The sequence below is a fragment of the Zeus faber genome, assembly GCF_960531495.2.
Source record: "Zeus faber genome assembly, chromosome: 8".
In the NCBI taxonomy this organism is placed as follows: Eukaryota; Metazoa; Chordata; class Actinopteri; order Zeiformes; family Zeidae; genus Zeus; species Zeus faber.
The window spans coordinates 22,636,487-22,658,334 of record NC_137195.1 but is presented as its reverse complement, the minus strand read 5'-3'; the positions used below and the strand labels follow the sequence as shown (position 1 = coordinate 22,658,334).

Genomic DNA, 21,848 nt, shown 5'->3' with positions numbered 1-21,848 from the left:
AATAGGATTATCCAAATTAAAAAAAAAATTAAAAATAAATAAATAAATATATATATATAATATACTATACTCTTCAAAAAATGACCATTTCCACTGAATACTGGGGCTGTGTGTTTGTGTGTGTGTGTGTGTGTGTGTGTGTGTAGTGACCCTGGTATGGACCGGCCTTGGATTGTGGCTCGTCATTAAAATAATCTGGGATGAACCCAGTCCTACAGCAGGAACAGATCTGAGCAGATAAAATCAATGAATTAAGCAGAATTAGGCTGGCATTTATTTTCTACTAAGCTTGGGTAGAAGGGGTCTGAATCTGTATGGCGTGAGACAGAAAATATCTTGAAAATACAGATAATAGGTGCTGAACTAATTCCGGACCCAAATCAAGAGCCAAAAAAAAAAATAATTACGTAACTAGTCTTGACATCCGTCCCTTAAAATAAAGAATTGTCCTCATTGGAGAAACATAAAATGACTTGTTCCTGATTTTATCGATAGTTTATCAACGTTTTTCATAAAGAAATTAAAAAATTGCCGAATCATGAACAATGAGGCAGCGGTCCGGGCATCCATTGTCCAAGGATCAGCGCCATTAAGTGTGTATCTTCCTTCCTATTGGCTGTCGCCCAGACCCCAGCACTGCTCATTTACACAAAGTTGAAGTCTGCTCAACTTTCCTTGTCCGTCGACAACGGTCATTGTTGATGCTGCAACAGCGTAACAGATATACTGTAGTTTACGCCACAATCGTTTCCTTGACTTGATGAACCGACTTTCTGTAAGTCTGTCAGTTTTTCTAAATATTTAAAACGGCTTGCAGTGGTATATATTACTTTTGACTTTGATTCAATCTAACCGTTTGGGTTACCTGTTCCTGAGAGGCAATGAGGTGCAGCGGCTCCCCTAGTGGTGGTGGAAGGAATTGCTCCGCTTTGCTGTTCCTCAGGTTGTCTCTCAGCAGGTCTGGCAGCGTGGACAGCACCTGGAAAAGGTTTTTATATCATTAGAATTACAATTAGTCAGAAGCGCTAGAATTAGGATGAAACCAAAAGCAAAATATTACAAATGAACTTAATTCCTGCCACTAAACAATGATGCATGGAAAATACTACTGAAAATAGTACTGCAACAAGGAAAATAAGGATTTTGTATTTTACACCACGGAGTTCTTGCTGTAAAAAAATTGCTCACCATTCCAAGTGAGTGTTTCATGCACTAGTCGAAGTGAAATATGTGAATGGTTATCTCTCCATTTCTTGCAATTTCCACCATTTCCACACCCTAAAATACATATAAATGAGGGCTAATGCAGCAAACTGTTGACTCTTTTAAGTCATCTAATATTATCTACCTATCATCTTTTTATCAATCTACCATTTTATTCAAGAAAGGAAAAGAGGTGTGTCCTTGTCTCAAATAAATCTCAAATGACCAAGTGCTGTATTTGTCCTGAGCAGTTGGGCAGTCAGGATTACAAAAGTAGTATATTCTTTGGGGATATAGACTAACCCTGTAAAATATATTAAAAAAAAAAAAATTCAACCATATGCATGAAGCTGGTCTGCTACCACGCTGCAGAATTTTTTCCAGTGACATTCATTTCAATTCAGTAAATAGTCCCAGTACCACACAGGGGCCTGAAGCGTAGGTCACACACTTGAATGAAAAAAGAGTGGATGTTTTGGCATATGTTGTATTAATAAATCACAGAATTGGGAAGGCAATAACCATAAAAGGAAGGTAAACTGGTATCTGACTCCGTCCTTTGTCCGGGGGTACACATCCATCGACGCAGCCCTCAACCCTGGATGAACCCTGAGGAAAAACCCCGCAGCGTGAACATGAATACAGTGAGATCAACTAAACGCTCCACTCCTCCCTGAAAATCCTTGCGCGGACTCAAAATAACATAAACACGGTAATATATGCAACGGAGACGGCCTCCATTAGCATTTCTGTCTGTTTCCCCCGTCCTTCTCTGTGATCAGAGCCGGGTTCTGCTACTCGTTCTAACCTGCTGTCTCTTCTACTCCCTCCTTCCTTCCTTCCTTCCTTCCTCCTCTCCCACTCCGCCTGTCACATCACTCTTCTTCATGACTCTTCACATGCCTTCACCCTTTCACCATCTTTCTCTTTTGCCCCTTCTGTCCCATGTCTCCCATTTCCCCCCATTCTTCAGGAGACGTGGTGTAATGCCAGTGCATACTGGAATACTGAGCACTGCCAACACCAGTTTGCCACCAGTGGGTGCCAACACTGTGTAAGCGGTATCTGTAAACTGTATGTGTGTGTTAAAACGCAGGCTTCCGACCGCTCCGACCGCTCCGACCGCTCCGAACGCTCTGAACGCTCCGAACGCTCCGAACGCTCCGAACGCTCCGAACGCTCGGTTTTCAGCGTTTTTTTCCTCCTCTCTGCACAAGCTGACGTCAGCTCGTTACGGATTTATTTTTACGGTCATCTACTCCATCCCATCTGCTGTGCCTTTTTCCAAATAAAATCATAAAAAAATAGTGTTTTTATTGCAGATGTTTTTATTTTCTTTTATTTTCCGACAATAACATGAAATTAAATATCCATGCATGCGAGAGTCTCTCCCACAAGCCTGGAGCGCGGCAACGAAAGTCTGAACACATTTCTTAATTCGACTTCTAGATCTAATATGAGTGAAGATTCAACAACTGGATTTTTAATTTCTTGCCTCAGATTTGTTCAGGAACAGATTTTAGTGTAATGAAAGGTGGAAACAGTGAAAGTTTACAGAGTAAATAAAACTGAGCCTGGAGTAAAGCTCAAACCACATTGGCTCACAGAAGCCAGAACTTGCGCTGAAACCCCATTGGCTCAGAACCAGGGGCTTGGCTGCTCATTCATGATTAAAGCTACACATATGGAAACAGCCTGGTTTAGAGGCATGCCACAATAGCTTGAATGCATTATCTGAGTGGTATTTTCAGAAAAAAAAAATATATATATATAAAATATGTTTTGGGGACCTCAGAGACCTATATTGACTCATGTAAAAAGAAGCACCATAGGTCCCCTTTAATGGTTAAAGAAACCACAACAATAGTACCATACAGTTATATACCACATGCCGCATTTATTTCAGCTGTGGGTGGCAAATTGGTGTGCCCTGTTTTGCGTACTCTTCAATAACGCAATAACATATAATTATGTATTATGTATACCCCATACACCCATACCAATAACTTATCTTGTGAATAGAATTGCATTTTTATATTCTGTATATTTTAATATAATAATAATTCTGTTTTGTATATTTGTGTATATGTACTAATATACTAAATACTAATTTCTATTTTTATTGAATTGCTACTTTACTGTTTTTGTTCAATTTTGTTTTATGATTATTCCATTTTTTATTATAAGTTTTTATTTTTATTACTTATTATTATTTTTATATTATTGACTTTTTCTTAAAATACTAATTGTCTGTAGAAAGGCACCTCCTCACTGGGACAAATTGCTCACAAATATCAATGCACCTGGCGGAATAAACTCGTTCTGATTCTGATTCCAGCGTCCAAAGATATTGCATTGGTTTTTGGTTATTGGGGGTATTTTCATTGGGTTAAAATGTCTTGGACCTGTACACGACAAACTGTTCGCTGTTTTGGTGCTTTAGCCGCCGAACTCCGAGAGGCGTTATCAGCAGCTCTGCGGCGATCCCCCGCTGTTTCCTGACTTTCTTTTTTCCGCCGTCTGTTCCGATAGCCGAGGGGCGTTTTTGAACAGCCTGTCAGTTTCCGTGTCACAGTCCCGCAGGGTATCCAAATATGGACTGCCGCTCTACCGTGGGCATTGGCTTTTTGATGTGTGATTGACAAGTTCATTCTTTTTGCGAGTTAGACTTGAGAAGATGACAACCGTACCATCGTGCTCTAGCGAGGGAAGCAGCTTTGTTGAATTTGGAACTTTTCTTTTCCAAACAACCAGTGGAAATCTAGTGACTAGATTGGCCATCAAGTATTTTTCATATTTTACGTTGATTGTGGGAATCTCTGCCCACAGGTACAGCTTTAGGGAGGGAGACGGAGTCTTTCTGGCACTTGGGCGCCAGATTTGCACAATATCTGGCTCACTTGTTTGCATCATGCTAACTTGTGTAGATAGATAGTGTACATACAGTATGTGTTAGTTTTATCTCTTTTTCAACTGTTCTTTGCTTGAATTTCCTTCCAGGGATCAATAAAGTGTCATTCCACCTTATCTTACCTTAAAAAACTCACAGAATTCCAACATGACCCAAGCAGAACCCTACTTCAGCCCCCACTTCATTGACATCTTAAAAAAAAAAAAAAAAAAATCAGTCTATACAGACAGCAGAAGAGAAGGGAAACACAGCGCTGTGCTTGTGAGGGGATTTGTCAAACAGGAGCTGTCAACATGCTGCATTATCATCCAAGGTAACTCAACAACTGGTCAGTAATAATCTCATTTGAAGGATTGACCACCATGGAATTTTTCAGCGATTCAACGTCTTTTATCCTGTAGTTATTGTTTTTATACAGTATATATGTATATAGTGTACCCCTACTTCCTTATTTTTTATTTATGTATCTATTTATCTATCTATCTATTTATTTATTTATTTAACCTGTGCTGTCAGCATGCTGGGCATACAACACAGAGTATTTGTATGCCATTGCATTCAGGACCACAACTGATCACTACTCCAAGAGGGGGAGAATCACCTGGTGAGACAAATAAACATAGCACCAGAAAACATGTACATGGAAAAACAAAAACATTGGACGGCAACATGTATTGAAAAAAAAAAAGCGAATTAGCTCCAGGAAAACTGGAACAGCAACTGGTCACGTGGCCTCTTCCTGTCTTGTTTTGGCAGTAAATGAGGAAGAAAAGGAGAGGAATGCAACCAGGAGGGTGCGTTCAAAGCAGGTGCCGGTGGCGTGCGTGCGCCTGTGATGACACCGCCTGTACAGTGTGTGTGTGTGTGTGTGTGTGTGTGTGTGTGTGTATGTGTGTGTGTGTGTGTGTCCACCAGTCAATGTAGAGGTCATATTCCAATGGGGTCTGGTGTATAAGGTCGGAATTATATCGTGGCGCATCCAAGCAGCGGAGAGGGCTCGAGGCCACTCCTGAGTCAGGCAGCCATATAGACACCCCATGACTGCAGGAAAGCCCTGGGCACCCCGCCCTGCAGCCACAGAAGACCCCCGGGCCCCCAGAGAAGCCGGAGGCCAGCGGGGCAACCCCCACAACCGGCCCTGAGGAGCATAACCCAGTCCCAGGAGGGAGACCTTGCACCCCAGGGGCGCACACATACAACCCACCCCCATGTACAGGCACAAGACGCAGCCGCAGGCGCAGAACCTGGGCTGCGGGCGCCAGGTCCCAAGCATGCATGGATGTAGGGGATAGACACCGATACTCTATTCCCTGTGACTGAATTGTGAAGGGAATTGAACTTATGGATAACTCCCCATTGCTGGTGCACGGCTGCACAGCTGGTGCAAATCTAGTTCCTGCTGAGTGGAGACGGGCAGTTGATGTAAACTGTCACATGGAAGCCTCCTGAAAAGCACACGAGGGAAGGAACAAGGAAGCGTGAATGGCAGATTTGACCACATGCGTGCACAGGTTAAACATGCATTAAACGGCTAATAGTGTGAGAGTTGGGGTTGGGGAGAGAAGGGTTTTTCACGGGCACATTAAATATTTCATCATGAATTAAGAATTGGGAAATGTGTTTCATTTTTTATTATCATTTGTCAACGAAAAAAAAAAATATAGTATCCAAAAGTCAACTCCGCACAACAAATACGATCACTCTCCAAGGCCAGGAAGCCATTACAGATATGGCTGTAGCGAAGGTCACTGATGACCTCAGCTATTATTAAGAAAAAAAAAGGCAATAAACTTCTCCCGAGAAAAAAGGTAGTCTCCAGTGGGTAGACCTTTGCACATGTGGCTGGCAGACACACACACACACACACACACAGACACACACACACACACACACACACACACACACACACACACACACACACACACACACACACACACACACACACACACACACACACACACACACACTGTTGTCTGGGTTTAAAAAATAAGTTGCATGAACAACGCTAGTCCTGAACATTTTATTGAAAGTTTGTTTTCTCATTGGTGGAAAAGACACACACACACACCCCGACACACCGACACACACACACACACACACACACACACACACACACACACACACACACACACACACACACACACAGAAGAACACAGAGGCATTAATATATATAAAAAGGGAGGGGAGGTGTTTGATCGAAGCCCAGAGTGGTTGCTATGGTAACAAAGCCCAGCCCTGACACTCCAATCAGCAGGACTGCAGTGGGAGAACCCCTGCTATGAAACACACACACACACACACACACACACACACACACACACACACACACACACACACACACACACACACACACACACACACTTTTTTGCCTTAGAATTTGTCACACTGAGCTGGCTGTGGGGGTGGGGTGCCAGCAGGGGAAAAAATGTTCCGCCACTTGTCTTAAACAACGGGCGCAGTGGAAAAAACGTGCGCACGGCATTTCGCCATGGTCGGCCATTTTGTAAAAATCGCTGTGACCACTGAGCTCCGGGAGACTGGCAATAAGAGTGGGGAAAGAGAGGAGCGTCGGGGGAAAAAAAGGACTAACTATGAGAGAGGGGGAGAGAGATGTGCGACCGGGGGAAAGCCGGAGTGTGAACCCATGAAAATGAACGGGTCTTTTCTGGAAGAGATGAGCAAAGGAGAGCGAGCTAGAGGTAGAGGTAGAGGTAAAGGGGGAGAAAGAGAAAGAGAGAGGTAGAGATGAGAGGGAGAGTCGGGGGTGAGCATTGAGTCCTATTCAGGGATGAAAGGATCAAAGGAGGGACAGAGAGGTTCCTGATCTCACCTCCATACAAACCTGCTTTCTACACTGAATTAACACACCGTGTGTGTGTGTGTGTGTGTGTATGTGCGCACGTGTGTGTGCATGTGTGTGTATGACTGCGCGCGCGTGTGTGTGTGTGTGTGTGTGTGTGTGTGTGTGTGTGTGTGTGTGTTGGTCTGTTGAATGGTGTGTGTGCCTGTGTGCGTATATGTATGCGTATGTCTACACATCTGCATGTGTTTGTGAGTCACGGGTGCGATTCTGTGTGTGTGGCGTCTGTGTTTTTATACAGCAGCATGAGTGACCAAAAGTGTTCGTAGTTCGTGGATTTATTAGTCAAATCGTATGAGCACTAAAAATAACACCCGCTAGCATATGATGGTTCAATGGAAACATGTGGACTACATGTTTTGTTGTCTTTTTTTTTCAGCCCAAAGTACACAAGGGATTCACAACCAGCAAAAGCCAAATGCAGATGGCAAACACACCCCCTGGTTAGAACAGAAGTTTGCAGTATTAGTGAGGACATTTCCCTTTGGCGACGTATCCTTGAACAGTTGTGGACAATGGCGCACCTCTTACAAGTAGAGACACTCAGCGTGCTTTAAGATTTTTAGTATCAGTTCAACCAACTGAGAGTTCATACGTGAAATCTAGACTTATACGAGTTATACGAGAAGCAGACCCAATGAGACTGTTGTGTGTGTGTGTGTGTGTGTGTGTGTGTGTGTGTGTGTGTGTGTGTGTGTGTGTGTGTGTGTGTGTGTGTGTGTGTGTGTGTGTGTGTGTGTCTTTCATGCAATCATTCATTAGGCTGCAGCAGAATACCTGCTGACCTGCACTGCCACCTGCTGGTAGCATCTGGTACTGCCGGGCAAATATCTTAAAAGTCCCTGTGAAGTAAATTCACTGACTTGTTTCTAAACACATTATATATGGTCGAGAGTAGTTGCTGAAAACATGCGAAAAGACTGTAGTACTGAACTGTGGGGAGCGTTTTGTGGCAGAGAGCGGGGAGTCCCACAGCCAGACCGCGGCGCTTTGAGGTGAATAACTGGACACACAGTTACACAGTTTCTTAACATGAATGGGCGTGTTTTCTGCATCTTCACCGTCTCAGAACAGAGAACTGCCTTTTTTTCCAACAATTTTCAAACCTCATTTTATATACTTGAAAATTTTCTTTATCATTCAAACCAGGCTGGGTGGTTAACGACACATTTTTTTTATTGTCTGACAATCTCAGAACACATGTTTATTTTTGCTTTACAGGGACTTTAAAACACACTGAAATCATCATTAAAACTGAAATCGTAGATCGTTGCATTCATGCCATGGAAACCAGCATGAACGACAAAGCAAAAAAATTACTTCATGTGACACCGTGACCTGTGACCCCGTGAAAGACTGCCTTTTTCAGAAAACGAAAATGCGATACCTGTCCTGAAGATGCTGTAACTGTACGCACAGACACTGGTATTGGACAAGCTAAAAACAGGGCATTATATGAGAGAGCCATGCCAAACACACTTGACATTAATGAAATGTGGCAGTTTTCTGCTTAAAAAAGACATGTACAACATGTTAGCTATCTCTAAAGGAGGAGAACACATTAGATGACAAGCATTGTTGATAGTATTGCCAGCGATCCCAAAATGGTCTGTACTTTGCAATAAAAGTTCCGGTCCCGATCATGTGTGTGTGTCCGTGTTTGTGTGCATGTGTGTGTTTGTGTGTGTGTGTGAGCGTGTGTGTATGTATGCGTGCATGCGTGTGTGTGTGTGTGTGTGTGTGTGTGTGTGTGTGTGTATGTGTGCGTGCGTGTGTGTGTGTGTGTGTGTGTGTGTGTGTGTGTGTGTGTGTGTGTGTGTGTGCGTGTTCCTGACCTCATAAACAGGGGAGTCCAGGAGCACATGCCTCTCGTGTGTTAATAATATACATGTTGTTGGCATAACAAAATAGCATTTAAATTGTCAAAAATAAAGACAATTACAAAATAGCATTAGTGCACGGTTATATGGCCACTATTTGACGATTACATGGACAGTAAATCAATATTAAACTGCTTTAAAGCTTTTGTAACATTGTTACGCTACACCTCCAGTCGTGTACAGTGTATATATACTGTTGGATAAATATACTGTAGTTGCAGGCAGCAATACACGGGGTCCAGCATATTCGTATTACAGTTTCCGCAACATATGTAATAACTTCATATTTACATTCGTTGACACTTTTTATGTAAATTCCGGTGTCTATGTGAAAATGTGGTTTCGACGTACAATATTTCAACCATTTAATACGACATTTGTGAATATATGTACACGTAGTACATCTGCTGCTGCTTGTATTTCAACTTCAGTAGCCCAGATTCCAATATATTTCATTCTTGATAATTGTAAATAGTTTTCAACAGACAAGTATTTATGTCTCAAAGAATTGCTGTACAAACTGTAGTTATCTTTTGTGCGTTTGACTACCATAAGTCTTATTTTTCGGTGATTTCCTTCATTTTCACTTATTGCAAACAATGATGCCGTAAACAAGCAATTACCATCCACCACAATCGAAGGAACATTGTTGTATTTACTGTTATTGCAATATCGTCTCTCCTGGAACATTATCATTTATTGTACCAGACTTTTTCATCTCCTGATAAAGATTATTTCCTTCAGTCAAAACATCCTCTAGGTCATTTTGTGTCCATGTGCAAACATTCTGAATCTTGTTTTTCAGAATTGCTGATAAACTCATAACTGCACCATTGTTTATTTCTGGCGTCTCCAAATTGTAAATCATCCTGGTGAAATGAACCTCTTCACACCGATACATATTAGGAATCAAGACTTACACCGAACGGTTTTCCATTAGCGTTCCATTAGTTTGTACGTTTTTCCATTAGTGTTTTTTTCATCAGATTTTTCTCCAGTACTTTTTTTTGGACAATAGCTTCTTTATTGTCTTAGATTTTCTGCTATTTTTCGGCAACTGTAAGAATAACAAAAATAACATTTGTAATCACTTTTAATAACAATAACAATAACAATAAATACATGAAAAATTAAAAAATATATAAATATATGTTATTTGTAATTACTACTTTATTGTACTTTTTATGTAAGTAAGGAACACTTTCATTCAGTTTAATAGATTTTTGTCTATGTAATCAGATATCATTTACGTAACTTTAAAATTAATTAGCATTTTGAATTATTATGGAATAATTTTTCACGATCACAAACACTTTCTGCCTTTTCATTGCAGTTTGTTGAGTTTAGTTATAGGACAATACATGACAGTGACCAAAAAAGTACTTGATTTTTATCTGAAACTATATCTTGTCATTGTTATAACATACCTTGCTGCATTGAAGTACATCCAGAGTTTCAGTGACGGTAGAGGCTCTGTGTCGAATACGTCAATTATGATGGATTTACGTCGATTTACAATAGCGGTGTAATTTACTTTTTTTTTTTTTTTGGAAAGTTGAGTTCAGTTTTTTAGTTGGATTACATTTTCATTAAGTTCCGTTTCAATCAAATAGGAAAAACGTTGTGATATTTCTGTGGGTAATTACCATTGCAAGGCTTCTATTTTTCAGATGCCATCATTGCCATTGCCATCAGTGAGTCGGACATTTCAGTGTTTGGACATGGTCCAACTTGACATTCTCACTCAAAATTTGTACATTCATAGTAAAGTATATCATGACGTCATTAGGCATCTTACTGTAAATCTCATCTCATTCATTTTAGAATGAGACGTGTGACATATCAGTTAAGACAAGACCAACTGAATAATTTGGGTCAAAGTTGTTTAATTTTCCACTAAAATCTGCTCTGCAAGTGGATCGATTTGGAAGGAATTAAACCACGAGATCCTTGTGACATACTGGTTTAAATGACACCTTGACCGTGTTCGTAGCTAATGCCGAAGAATGTGTTCCAGATAGTTTTGGCCAGGTTGGTCATATTTTGGTGTTAGACGTACTGGCTCGTCTGTGATACAATCGCTCCAAATTTGGTTGGTTTTTCGCCAATATCTGCTCCGTATGTGGATCGATTTGGGGTCTTTGTGGAGGCGCGGTTCAAACAAGACGTGACCATGTTCGTGTATTATGCCAAAGTTGGTTTTCCAGATAGTTTTAGGCTTCAGAATTCTGAGAATGTTTTCTCGAACAATAACAATAAGGGGCTGTCAAAAAATTACAATCGGGTTCCAGCCCTGCGGACTGGACCCCTAACAATAATAATAATAATAATAAAAACAAATACTACTACTACTACTACTACTACTACTACTAATAATAATAATAATAATAACAATAATTATAATAATAATAATAATAATAATAATAATATTTTAATTTCTACCGTAGATGCTCACACATCCCAGGCAGGAGCCGGACAAAGCTGCTGGGTCAACACTGGGAGCTATGAAGATTGGAACAGGGGCGATGAACATACTGTAAACACTTGCTTTCAATCAACTAATATAGACTACGTTGTTAAGTTTGCCCCCTTCGGTTGTATAAACAGCAAAATCCTGCATCGATCAACAGGTACGGCTACCTAATAAATAACGATTCTAAATTCGGAACGCAATGTGTAATTTTCGACTCAAGGGGGAGCAATAGCGTATCCGAACCTGATCAAAACAAACCATTAGCTCCGCTCACACTGGAATTGTGGGAGGGGCTAAAATACAGACTGGATTTTGTCAACAAGGAAGGAATATCAATACACCGCCCAACCACAAGTGGGCGGCAGACTCTCACAGCTCCTCTGCATAGCGAAGTGTGCTTTATCCTCTTTTTAACTTTTTTTTTTTTTTTATGAAATTTTGATAAAAATGAATTCAGCTCGAAAACTCGATGTGCTGCCACGGCAGAGTTGATGAGCCGGGTGGCGACGCCTTTGTGTCCCACCGCACAGCAGAGGTAGCAGAGCAGGTTGAGTCTGGAGCCTGGGGCTGTGGCGGCGTTAGGAGGAGTAGAGGAGGACGAAGAGGAGGATGAAGAGGAGGACGAAGAGGGGGACGAAGAGGGGGACGAAGAAGGGGACGAGGAGGAGGACGAAGAGGAGGACGAAGAGGAGGACTTAGAGGGGGACAAAGAGGAGGACGAGGAGGAGGACGAAGAGGGGGACGAAGAGGAGGATGAGGAGGAGACAGGAGGAGAGGAGGAGGCCTTTCCATCCAGGGAGGCGAGGGGCTGCGTGATGAAGACAGGATGAAACGGGGAGAAAAGCAGTGAAAGCTTATAACGTATAACTCAAACACCCCATGAGATAACATAGCTCTATCTCCCTTTGCTTGCCCTTTTGTAACGTTAGACTAAAAACTTCAAGACACTAAAAGGAAATCCCGCTTGTCCCTCCATTAACGTGTGTTCATTGGATGGATTTCTGCCGGACACCAGCCGTTCGCAACCGACATGAACAACAGAAATGCCACGTCACAAAAAATATGTACATCTTTCTTGGTGTGGTAAAGGAGGGTACCTGAATCTGACGGCACGCCGATGGTTTTAGAGGCGGAGCGCACAGGAGGGCTGCTCAGCAGGAGACACAGCAAAAAGCACAATGAGCCCTTTGTGTTCGGTTTGGTTTGGCTCATTTCCCATTTGGCCCAAAAGATCTGTTTTTTGGTTTGTTTTGTTTTTTTTGGTATCATTGATATTTGGAGTGTTCCTCACAAAGCGCAAAGGTAACCAGAATTCACAAACTTGAATTATACCAGGTATGGTAAAATATGATATAATGCATTTATTGTATAATTATAATATTTGTCTGTGTACCTTGGGATTGTCCAGTATTTGGGTGACAATGAGGTCAGAGTCAGTGTACAGAAGAGCTTTCACACGGTTATGATTTTGTTATGTTGTTATGATTATGTAATCGACTGGTATTACTCCCACTAGTCTTTTCTAGAGGAGGTAAAGAGGAGAGGAGAGGAGAGTGAAGGGTTAATAGCTCCACATTATAGCAGCACAGTGGTGTTTAATAAGTACACCACCAGGGCAACAGAGGACAACCGGACAACTGGAGCAGGCAAGACGTTTCTGGTGCAGCAATGTATATATATTTTTACTTTCCATTAATTATTAATTATGGTTAATACCATCATTTCAACCTACAAGTTGATATGAATCACAAAATATCTTCTATCTATGCTTGATGTCACGCTTTTCTCTTTACTTTAGGGAAAGGAATTGGTTTCCTTTTATTTTGCCCCCACCCCTGAATGATAAAATATGACTTTCACATGAATCCACTGTTAAAGGATATAGTCCGAGGAAGAAAGGAAAAAAACAGCAACTGTTTTGGGCTAAAATCAACGCCACAACAGTCTGGCTACAACAGACTGTCATGGTTTTGGTACGCCGTGCCCTGAATTACGTTTAAATGCGTATCGAGCGAAATTACGTTTGTCCCCTTCGGTTGGATGGACAGGAAAAAATTGTATCTAAAGATTAACAGGTCACAGGTACGCAATAAATAAGAATTAAAGATTCAGAACCACCACTTGAAAGTTGCAATGTGTGAAGAAGAATGCAAAGTTAGAATTCAACTTGAGGGCTTTTTTAGGAGCAGCGGATACTCTATAGAAACTACATGTCAATACTACCGTGAAGCTCAGATATAAGCTTTCCTTTGTTTCTTTTTTTACCTTAACAGGAAAATTGCCTCAGTGTGTCCGCTATCAAGTCCATTCTTTGGTTTCAGGTCTGATACACTATCTGAAGAAAACACACTGACACAAAAAAACACACACACAAACCAGAAGTCAGAGTCTTGAAAAGAAACTATGTGCAGGAACACACAGGCAAAAGGAGGACATCACATAATTTTAAAGTGTGAAATGTGTACATATAAATGTAGCAAGTATGGTCAACTGATACAGCTTACACAGTGAAAGAGAAGCAAACAAAACAGCAAGAGTGAATTTACTTTTTTTCAATTCATTGATGTAGGTTAGGTAGGTTAGGTGGGGTTAGGTAGGTTAGGTACGTTAGGTAGGGTTAGGTAGGTTAGGTAGGTTAGGTAGGTTAGGTAGGGTTAGGTAGGTTAGGTAGGTTAGGTAGGTTAGGTAGGGTTAGGTAGGTTAGGTAGGTTAGGTACGGTTAGGTAGGTTAGGTAGTTAGGTAGGTTAGGTACGTTAGGTAGGGTTAGGTAGGTTAGGTAGGTTAGGTAGGTTGGGTACGTTAGGTAGGGTTAGGTAGGTTAGGTAGGGTTAGGTAGGTTAGGTAGGTTGGGTAGGTTACGTAGGGTTAGGTAGGTTAGGTACGTTAGGTAGGGTTAGGTAGGTTAGGTAGTTAGGTAGGTTAGGTAGGTTAGGTAGGTTAGGTAGTGTTAGGTAGGTTAGGTAGGTTAGGTAGGGTTAGGTAGGTTAGGTAGATATAGTTTACCGAGCCTGCTTTTCAGCAACGACTGGCCACAAACTCTTTACTCACTGGATCGCATTTAGGGATTCAATCCCAATATGTGCGTATATCTACCTAGGATAAATGTAATTATAGCTACTGCGCTATGACTTCCAGTGCCACATTGAAATTCCTTATTAACCCCCCCCCCCCCCCCCCCCCCCTCCCCGAACCCGCTGTATAACAATCATATTCTGAAAGCTTTACACCATGACTTTGTAGTTGCATTGGAAGATTTGCTTATTTAGCATGTACCATACACACACACACACACACACACACACACACACACACACACACACACACACACACACACACACACACACACACACACACACACACACACACACAAACACACAATATGGAATTACTTGCTGGTGTGAATAACTTGTTGGGGTGGGATGTGTGAGAAGTCGACTCGGCACCAGTTTGCTGAAGCTCGTCTCTTCTCTCTCCATCCTTCTCTCCTTCCCTCTCTCCATCCCTCAGGCTCCTCAAAGGCTTCATAGCTTGTGGGTCTTTGGCTTGGTTCTGAGGTGGACTTCTCAGAAGCTCCATGGGCTGATGGCTGGCCGACGGTCAGCTCGACAATCTGGCTTTCCGAGCCTCTATGAGGGACCAGAGGGAGAACACACACATGTGCACATGCACATGCACTTCCATAAATAATAGTTATGCACAAACATAGGAAATCCTAATCTGCCTTTTGTTCCTCAAAGTTCCGCAATAGACACGAACAACTGGGAGCTGCCCAGCACTGTGCTGCCGCCTCTTGCTCAATTCCATTCGAGTCAGTGCCTTGGCCCAAGGCACTGAACAGTTTTAATCGAGAAAGAGCAAATTCTTCCACACTTTTTCACAATTTTCTCTGTCTCGATTTATCCTCTTGAGGTGGCGTTTAAACCGGCGCCCTTCTGGTAGCAACTAGCAAGTACACTCCTCTATGATCTCAGCCTCTGCTGCCCTGGGGCTGGACTGCTAGCCTTTGGGTTCTGGACACAAACACAGCCAAACAAGTAGTCTGGTTGGGATTCCGTCCTTCCTGCCACCATCCCAGGACTCATCCTCCACGGACTCATCCTCCACGTTTACCAGGCTACTCTACAGACAGACACCGTCAATGTTCCTTTGTTTGGCTCTGGCTTCCAACCAAATGTCACTGCAGGTGAACAGAGATGATTCACTCGACTATCAGACTGTTGGCTGCTTAGACATGAGGGTCCTTCGTCTCATGGGACCGTCTGATTGTTGTGTCTGAGTGTGTGTGTGTGTGTGTGTGTGTGTGTGTGTGTGTGTGTGTGTGATAACATCAGAACAGTGCGTGTAGTCGCTGGCTGTGATTTGATCACGGGGTGTGTCTAGACGTGCCCGCTCTGGCCCAGTGCAGCCATGGTACGGCCCGGTCTCGTTCCTTGTAGTAAAGCAGGGACGTCCCAAAGAAGTCGACCAGTGGAATAGATGAGTAGTAGTTTGTTTATAAATCTCATCTTTTCAGAATCAGGGTTTCTTTTATCTATTACTGTATGCAAAGAGAACAGTCCAATAATAGCGTTCCCTACTGCATTGAAAACAAAAACCTATAAATCAAAAAGGTGTTGTCTTTTTTATTGTTAATATTTTAGTGCTATGTTCTGTACAGCTCAACCAACACACATCGTCAAACGTCATTTCTCGCGTGGTCGTTTCTTTCTCCCTCCTCTTCTTCCTCGTCCTCATCCTCGTCACCCTCTCCTTCCACCTCCTCCTCCTCCACCTCCACCTCCTCCTCCTCCTCCTCCTCCAGGAGTTGAGCCCAAAAGGGGTGGGCCAGGACCTCCGGCCATTTCATTCTGAAGAAACAAACGCAACCACACACAAGTAAACAATGGTCACTCTGGTGTAACGAAAACGCCCACTACACATTTAGTGTAGTGGGCGTACAAAGTTTTGTCGCTTTCCATCATTTTTTGAACCCGCTATATCAGGCTGATCAGTCTTTTATTCTATATACTGTATATCTATGCAAAATTGCACACACATTTTCTTGTTTATTTTATTGTTTTTTGTTCATCCTTATGTTTCTATTTATTTGTATATTTAATGTTGTTCATTGTTAATTTATTTATTTATTGCATATTAACAAATTTTCCATTTGTTCATTGTTTTATTATTCATTGATTATTTTTTTGTTTTTTTCTCTGTTTTATTGTTTATGAATAGGTTTATTTTATTGCTTATTGTTGATGTTTATTGTTTTACAGTTTTTTTTTCTTTTTGCTAATTTTTTGTTATTATTATTATTATTATTATTATTATTATTATTATTATTATCATCTAAAGAGCAAAGTGTATAATTTTGATCATTTAAGCAGTGTGGAAGTACGGGGTTGTGTTCCCTCAGAGGACTGACCTCTCATCGGGGTTTTTGGTGAGCAATCCTCTCAGGAGACTCTGAAACTCCTCAGTGGGACCCGACGCAAACGCTTGGAAGTTCAACCAAAGGACAAACTTTAAAAAAACGTCTCACCTCAAAAGCATTAGAAAGAAGGAAGAGTGAGACATTTCAGTGACAATTCTGTTCTTGCGTGTGTACCTGTTTGTCGCAGGGGGAGCGCGTCCTCGCGCAAGACCATTTTCTTCAGTTCTTGACAGTCGTCTGAGTGGAACGGGGGTCTGCCTGAGACGTGGAAAGCAAAGCACCGACAGCAGCAATGTGTATGTCAGTTATTAGCATTTCACTGTTTACTTTCCGCTCTATCACTTTCAAGTGCACTCTGGTTTAAATGAGTCTTGACATTAAGATCAGTACTAAATATTCCTTTAAATGACATTAAAAACTTTTAATATATATAATAAATGCATATATTATTTTAAATGTTTTAATTAATACAATATTTTTTTCCATTATTTTTAAAGTTTTTACAATGATTCAAAATTATTATTATTTATTTTCATTTTATTTTTTTATTTATTTCTAAGGGGGAGTTAATATCGCAATGACAACAAAACTATCTAAAATAATTCAACTGTTTCTGTTTTCTCATTGCAAAATGAACTACTAAGCTAAAAGGGCGGTGCGAAAACAAGGACATGGTGACTTTTATGGTCTGACAATGATCCTGATGTAGTATGTTTCTTTTTAACACCTGGAGGAAGATCTGGCTGGTGTAATACCTTGTCCTACATACGCGCTCTCATGGAACATGTTGGTGTGTGTGTGTGTGTGTGTGTGTGTGTGTGTGTGTGTGTGTGTGTGTGTGTTATTACAGTACCAGTGTACATGTAGTGCAGGATGCACCCCAGGGCCCACAGATCTGAGCTGGTGGTGGTCTCCGCTCCTTGCAGAACCTCCGGAGCGCTGTAAGCTGGAGAGCCTGGACAGACGTACAAGAGAAAGAAGTTCATTGGCAATTATTTGAATATGAATAGGAAGTTAATATAAATCCCCAAGCAGACAGTTTCTACCTAGCTGCTTCTTTCTCGGACCTTGTATCATTCCCCTGACACCGTCGCTTTCAAGATTCTCCTCCTCCTCCTCCTCTTCCCCTCCTCTTCCTCCCCCTTCGGCTTCTTCCCCTCTTCCTCCTCCCGCCTCTTCGGGGGTGGAGAAGTGTGAGAAGAACTCCTCCAGCGTCTCCCCCTTGGCCTTGGACAGACAGAAGTTGCTGAGCTTCAGGATACCCTGACCATCCAGCAGGATCTATGTAGAAGTACGGATATTTGTGGGGTTTCTGTGACTTTGCTGTGATAAAGCCATCATGAGCAGAAAAAAATCCTACTTCAACAACCCACATACTGTGTGTGTAAATACTGAAACGGACACACACACACATGTACCTTGGCAGGTGTGAGGTCAGAGTAGATGATCCCTGTTTTGTGGATGTATTTGAGTCCTTGGACGATGTGGCGTCCAAAAGCCTTCACCACGTCTTCTGGCAGACACCCGTCCTGAACAATCAGAGACTCCAGCGAACAACCTGAATGGAATATTGGAATATGTGCGTCAAAAAAAGGAAAATCACATTCGACCATTTTCTTCACGAGGAGACCATCGAAAGGCTCAAAATGACAAATAAACAGGAACATTTGACAGGGGTGTAAAATCCGGGTTCAGAAAGTAAAATTTCAATCCGGGATTTTGAATCAACCATGTGGATTTGCTTATTAGCAGCAACCCAATTGGCTGATTGGTGTGTTGCTGGGAAAACATGGCAGGAGTTTCACTTTCTGGAATTTTCCACCTCTGCATGGGTTGTATGTATGTATTGTACTGTATCTATTATATTGTTCTATCCATTTTGTTTTTTCCCACCCTGGTACACACAACATATGCACAGACAGTAGTCTGCAAATTAGTCTGCAAACTTGCATACATTTCCTATTGTTTGACAGAGTGTGAATTATTGATACGGTGGTTTACTGTTTATTGTTATTTTTTAGGTTCATGGTATATTGCCATTTTTTCTATTTTCGCTAAATTCTTAAGTTTATTGCATATTGCATTTTTTTCTTTTTGTATTTGTGTTATTTTACTATTATTACCTTTTGTCTTGATCCATCCATCTCAAACAATCAATTTGCATTCAACGAATGTGCGGTTGGAGCTGATGGACCATTAAAAAACAAAGCTTTGATCTTGTAGAATATGAATGTAATGTATGAAATCGTTTGCTTGTTGTTTTTCTAATTCAGATTATATAAATATATTTTTATAACTGTACATTTGTTTCGCACAGCCTTTGGAGTTACCTACCCTTTTGTAATTTCACTGCACCATACTTATGATGTACCTGACAAATAAAAATAAAATGTCTTGGCTCCACACCTTACTGATAACTTATTGTGATGGTGATCGAGGTGTAGAAGCATACAGTACTGTACTGTTATAATCACTGTACAGTAACAGGTTATCTTGTTAAATGTACACCAGTACACCAGTCAGGACTCCTGACTCAGGAGACACTGACCTGTGCAGAGCTCCACCACCTGCCAGAGGTGGTTACTGGTCTCGTACCAGTCATCGAAAGACACAATGTTCTGGTGGTTCAGTCCTTTGCAAAGACGTACCTAATGGTGGACAGAACAGAAGAGAAATTACATTTGAAAGTGAAAAATCATGTGACCTGGGAGAATTCAGTCGTGATTTGGTAAATTGATCCTTTAACAGGATAGTAAAGACACTCTCTGTACCATTGTGCGTTAAAGGTGTACTGTTAATTAGGTCAAACTTTAGACTATACTAACTAAATATAAGGTATGACAGACTTACGTGGTTGGTGATCATCGACCTCTTGGTCTTGTCTGAGCAGATGATGGCCACGTAGTGCAGGCTGCCCTTCCTCCTGCCTTTGTAGACCACGGACCTGCCGCCCGTCCCCAGCTCCTCATACAGGATGAAGTTCTCCATCTGCTACGAGGTGACGCCCTCAACACCATCACTAGACACAATGGGGAAATAAACCAAAAGATTAAGAATTAGAAATCTAAATAACAGTAGGCCTATCTATAAATAGCATCTACTTTTTTTATCTTCATTATCAAGGTTGTAGTCCACACCCATATGGGGATTTTGAATTCAGATGTATTTGTGTGTCATATTAAGCCTTGCTATAACAATTTTAAATAAAAGTAGAAAACATACAGAAAAAGAATCTCTAAAATTGCTAAAATTGCTCTTATTATCTTAGCCGCACGGTTTTCCACCCTGGCATCCACGGTGTGTGTACAGACTTGATCTTACATCGATATGTATCCAAACGTGCACAATTTTCTATGTTTGACAAGAGTGTGAGTCGTGGACACAGAGGATCATTGTTTATTGTCACTTTTTGGATTTATTGTTTATTGCCAAATTCTCTTATCTATCGATCTCATACATATAGGTTGTATTGTAGAAACACAAAACCCATATCGGCGTACTTTAAATACACACGTCCACGCACACAGCACAGCGACACTGTTGTGATACCGGATAGAAGGCGACAGCATTACGCCAACGTGCATCAAATGCCAAACGTAAAAGAAGCAAATAGCGTGGAGCCACACTTACAATTGATATATTTTCAGCTTTCTTTTCTTTTAAGTTTGCTTTCACTTTGGAACTTGGACCCGCGTTCAAACGTGAAGGATGGGACGCGTCGGCGCACGTCGCCATGGTGACGAGGCGCGCGGTATCAAACGCGCCGCCTGTTGGGGGCGGGGCTTGTAGCCAATTACGATGACCACCTGACTCTGACGTCACCGCGACCGGAACGTTTTGATAGGTGCGTGTTTCTCGCCCATAAACCGTGACCTGGTGCATGGACAGTGCGTGACAAATGAATAAAGAAAGAAAGAAAGAAAGAAAGAAAGAAAGAAAGAAAGAAAGAAACCACAAATAAATAAATAAATAATTAAATCAATCAATCAATAAATAAATAAATAAACTTCTCACACACACACACACACACACACACACACACACACACACACACACACACACACACACACACACACACATATAAAACCGCATTAATGTAAACCGTGAAGGAAGCATGTGTTTATAGGGCCTCTACTGCTCTGTAGAAACAGTCATAGTATACATAACTTACTATGTACTCATTAGAGGATGAATGACAGCATTTTATTCAAGTATGTCGACATAGATAATAATGTATGTATTTATTGCAATACTTTAATAAATGGGAAAAGTCCTATAATGGAATTTTATTGTGCACATGCTGTGTGTGACAACCGCCGGATGAAGTGGCTGCAGTACCCCCTGCAGACCGCCAGGTGTGACTGTGTTCTCCGTTTTGGCTCTTGTTTTTTTTTTCCCCACTTTTGATCGCTTCGCTTAATTCGTGGTACAAGGGGAGTGAATAATGATGATCGTAATGTTTTACGGAAATATGGAATTCCAATTCAAAATACCCATCACGGTTGCTATTTTTTGTGTATGATTTTTTTTTATCTTTTCAATCAAATAAATACATAATGATGATGATAAAAAAAAAAAATACAAATATATTTTGTTTCCTTGTTATTACCCAACTGACCAACCTACTAATGAGTTATTCCCCCGTCCTATGTCTACCTTTGCCCATGTTTTATTTCCCTATATTCCGATTGGGTGTAGGGGGTGGAGGGCCCTAAAAAGCTTTGGAACCCAAATGCAACATGGTGCACGCTTCACCTATCATGCCTTAGTGCGTTACCCTAGTGCTTCTTGAACAAATGGGGAAAAGACAAAGCAGTCAGTCACAACCACAGCACACATGGAGTATGGAGTGTTCCGTTTCCCATGCACACCCTGCCTCCAGCTGTAGCAGGATGACGTCATGCATGTACTATTGCTGCGTTCCAATAACGACGGAACTCGGAAAACTCTGACTACCTACATAGCAAAGTGCAGTTTTCTTTACGTTATGGTAACACACTTTGTTATATATAATATAATTCTAAACCGTGCAAAACAATTACGCATTTAATTCTGGAATAAATGTAATGTAACACATTTACCTCAGAAGTGGCAACGACTGAGT

General features: G+C 41.4%; 1 protein-coding gene across 1 annotated transcript in view; it reads right to left on the bottom strand.

The window, feature by feature from the left end:
- The window catches only part of ulk4 (unc-51 like kinase 4), a gene marked incomplete at both ends in the record, with an annotated part of 25,712 nt that extends 5,980 nt beyond the window's left edge, over nt 1-19,732 (bottom strand). The window contains 10 exons of the mRNA XM_080004838.1: nt 866-979; nt 11,794-11,894; nt 12,425-12,474; nt 16,736-16,808; nt 16,919-17,002; nt 17,636-17,699; nt 17,918-18,025; nt 18,163-18,302; nt 19,293-19,392; nt 19,595-19,732. Of these exons, the coding sequence (XP_079860964.1) occupies nt 866-979; nt 11,794-11,894; nt 12,425-12,474; nt 16,736-16,808; nt 16,919-17,002; nt 17,636-17,699; nt 17,918-18,025; nt 18,163-18,302; nt 19,293-19,392; nt 19,595-19,732 (972 nt within the window). The remainder of the gene's footprint in view (nt 1-865; nt 980-11,793; nt 11,895-12,424; nt 12,475-16,735; nt 16,809-16,918; nt 17,003-17,635; nt 17,700-17,917; nt 18,026-18,162; nt 18,303-19,292; nt 19,393-19,594) is intronic.
- Nucleotides 19,733-21,848: the final 2,116 nt, after the last annotated feature.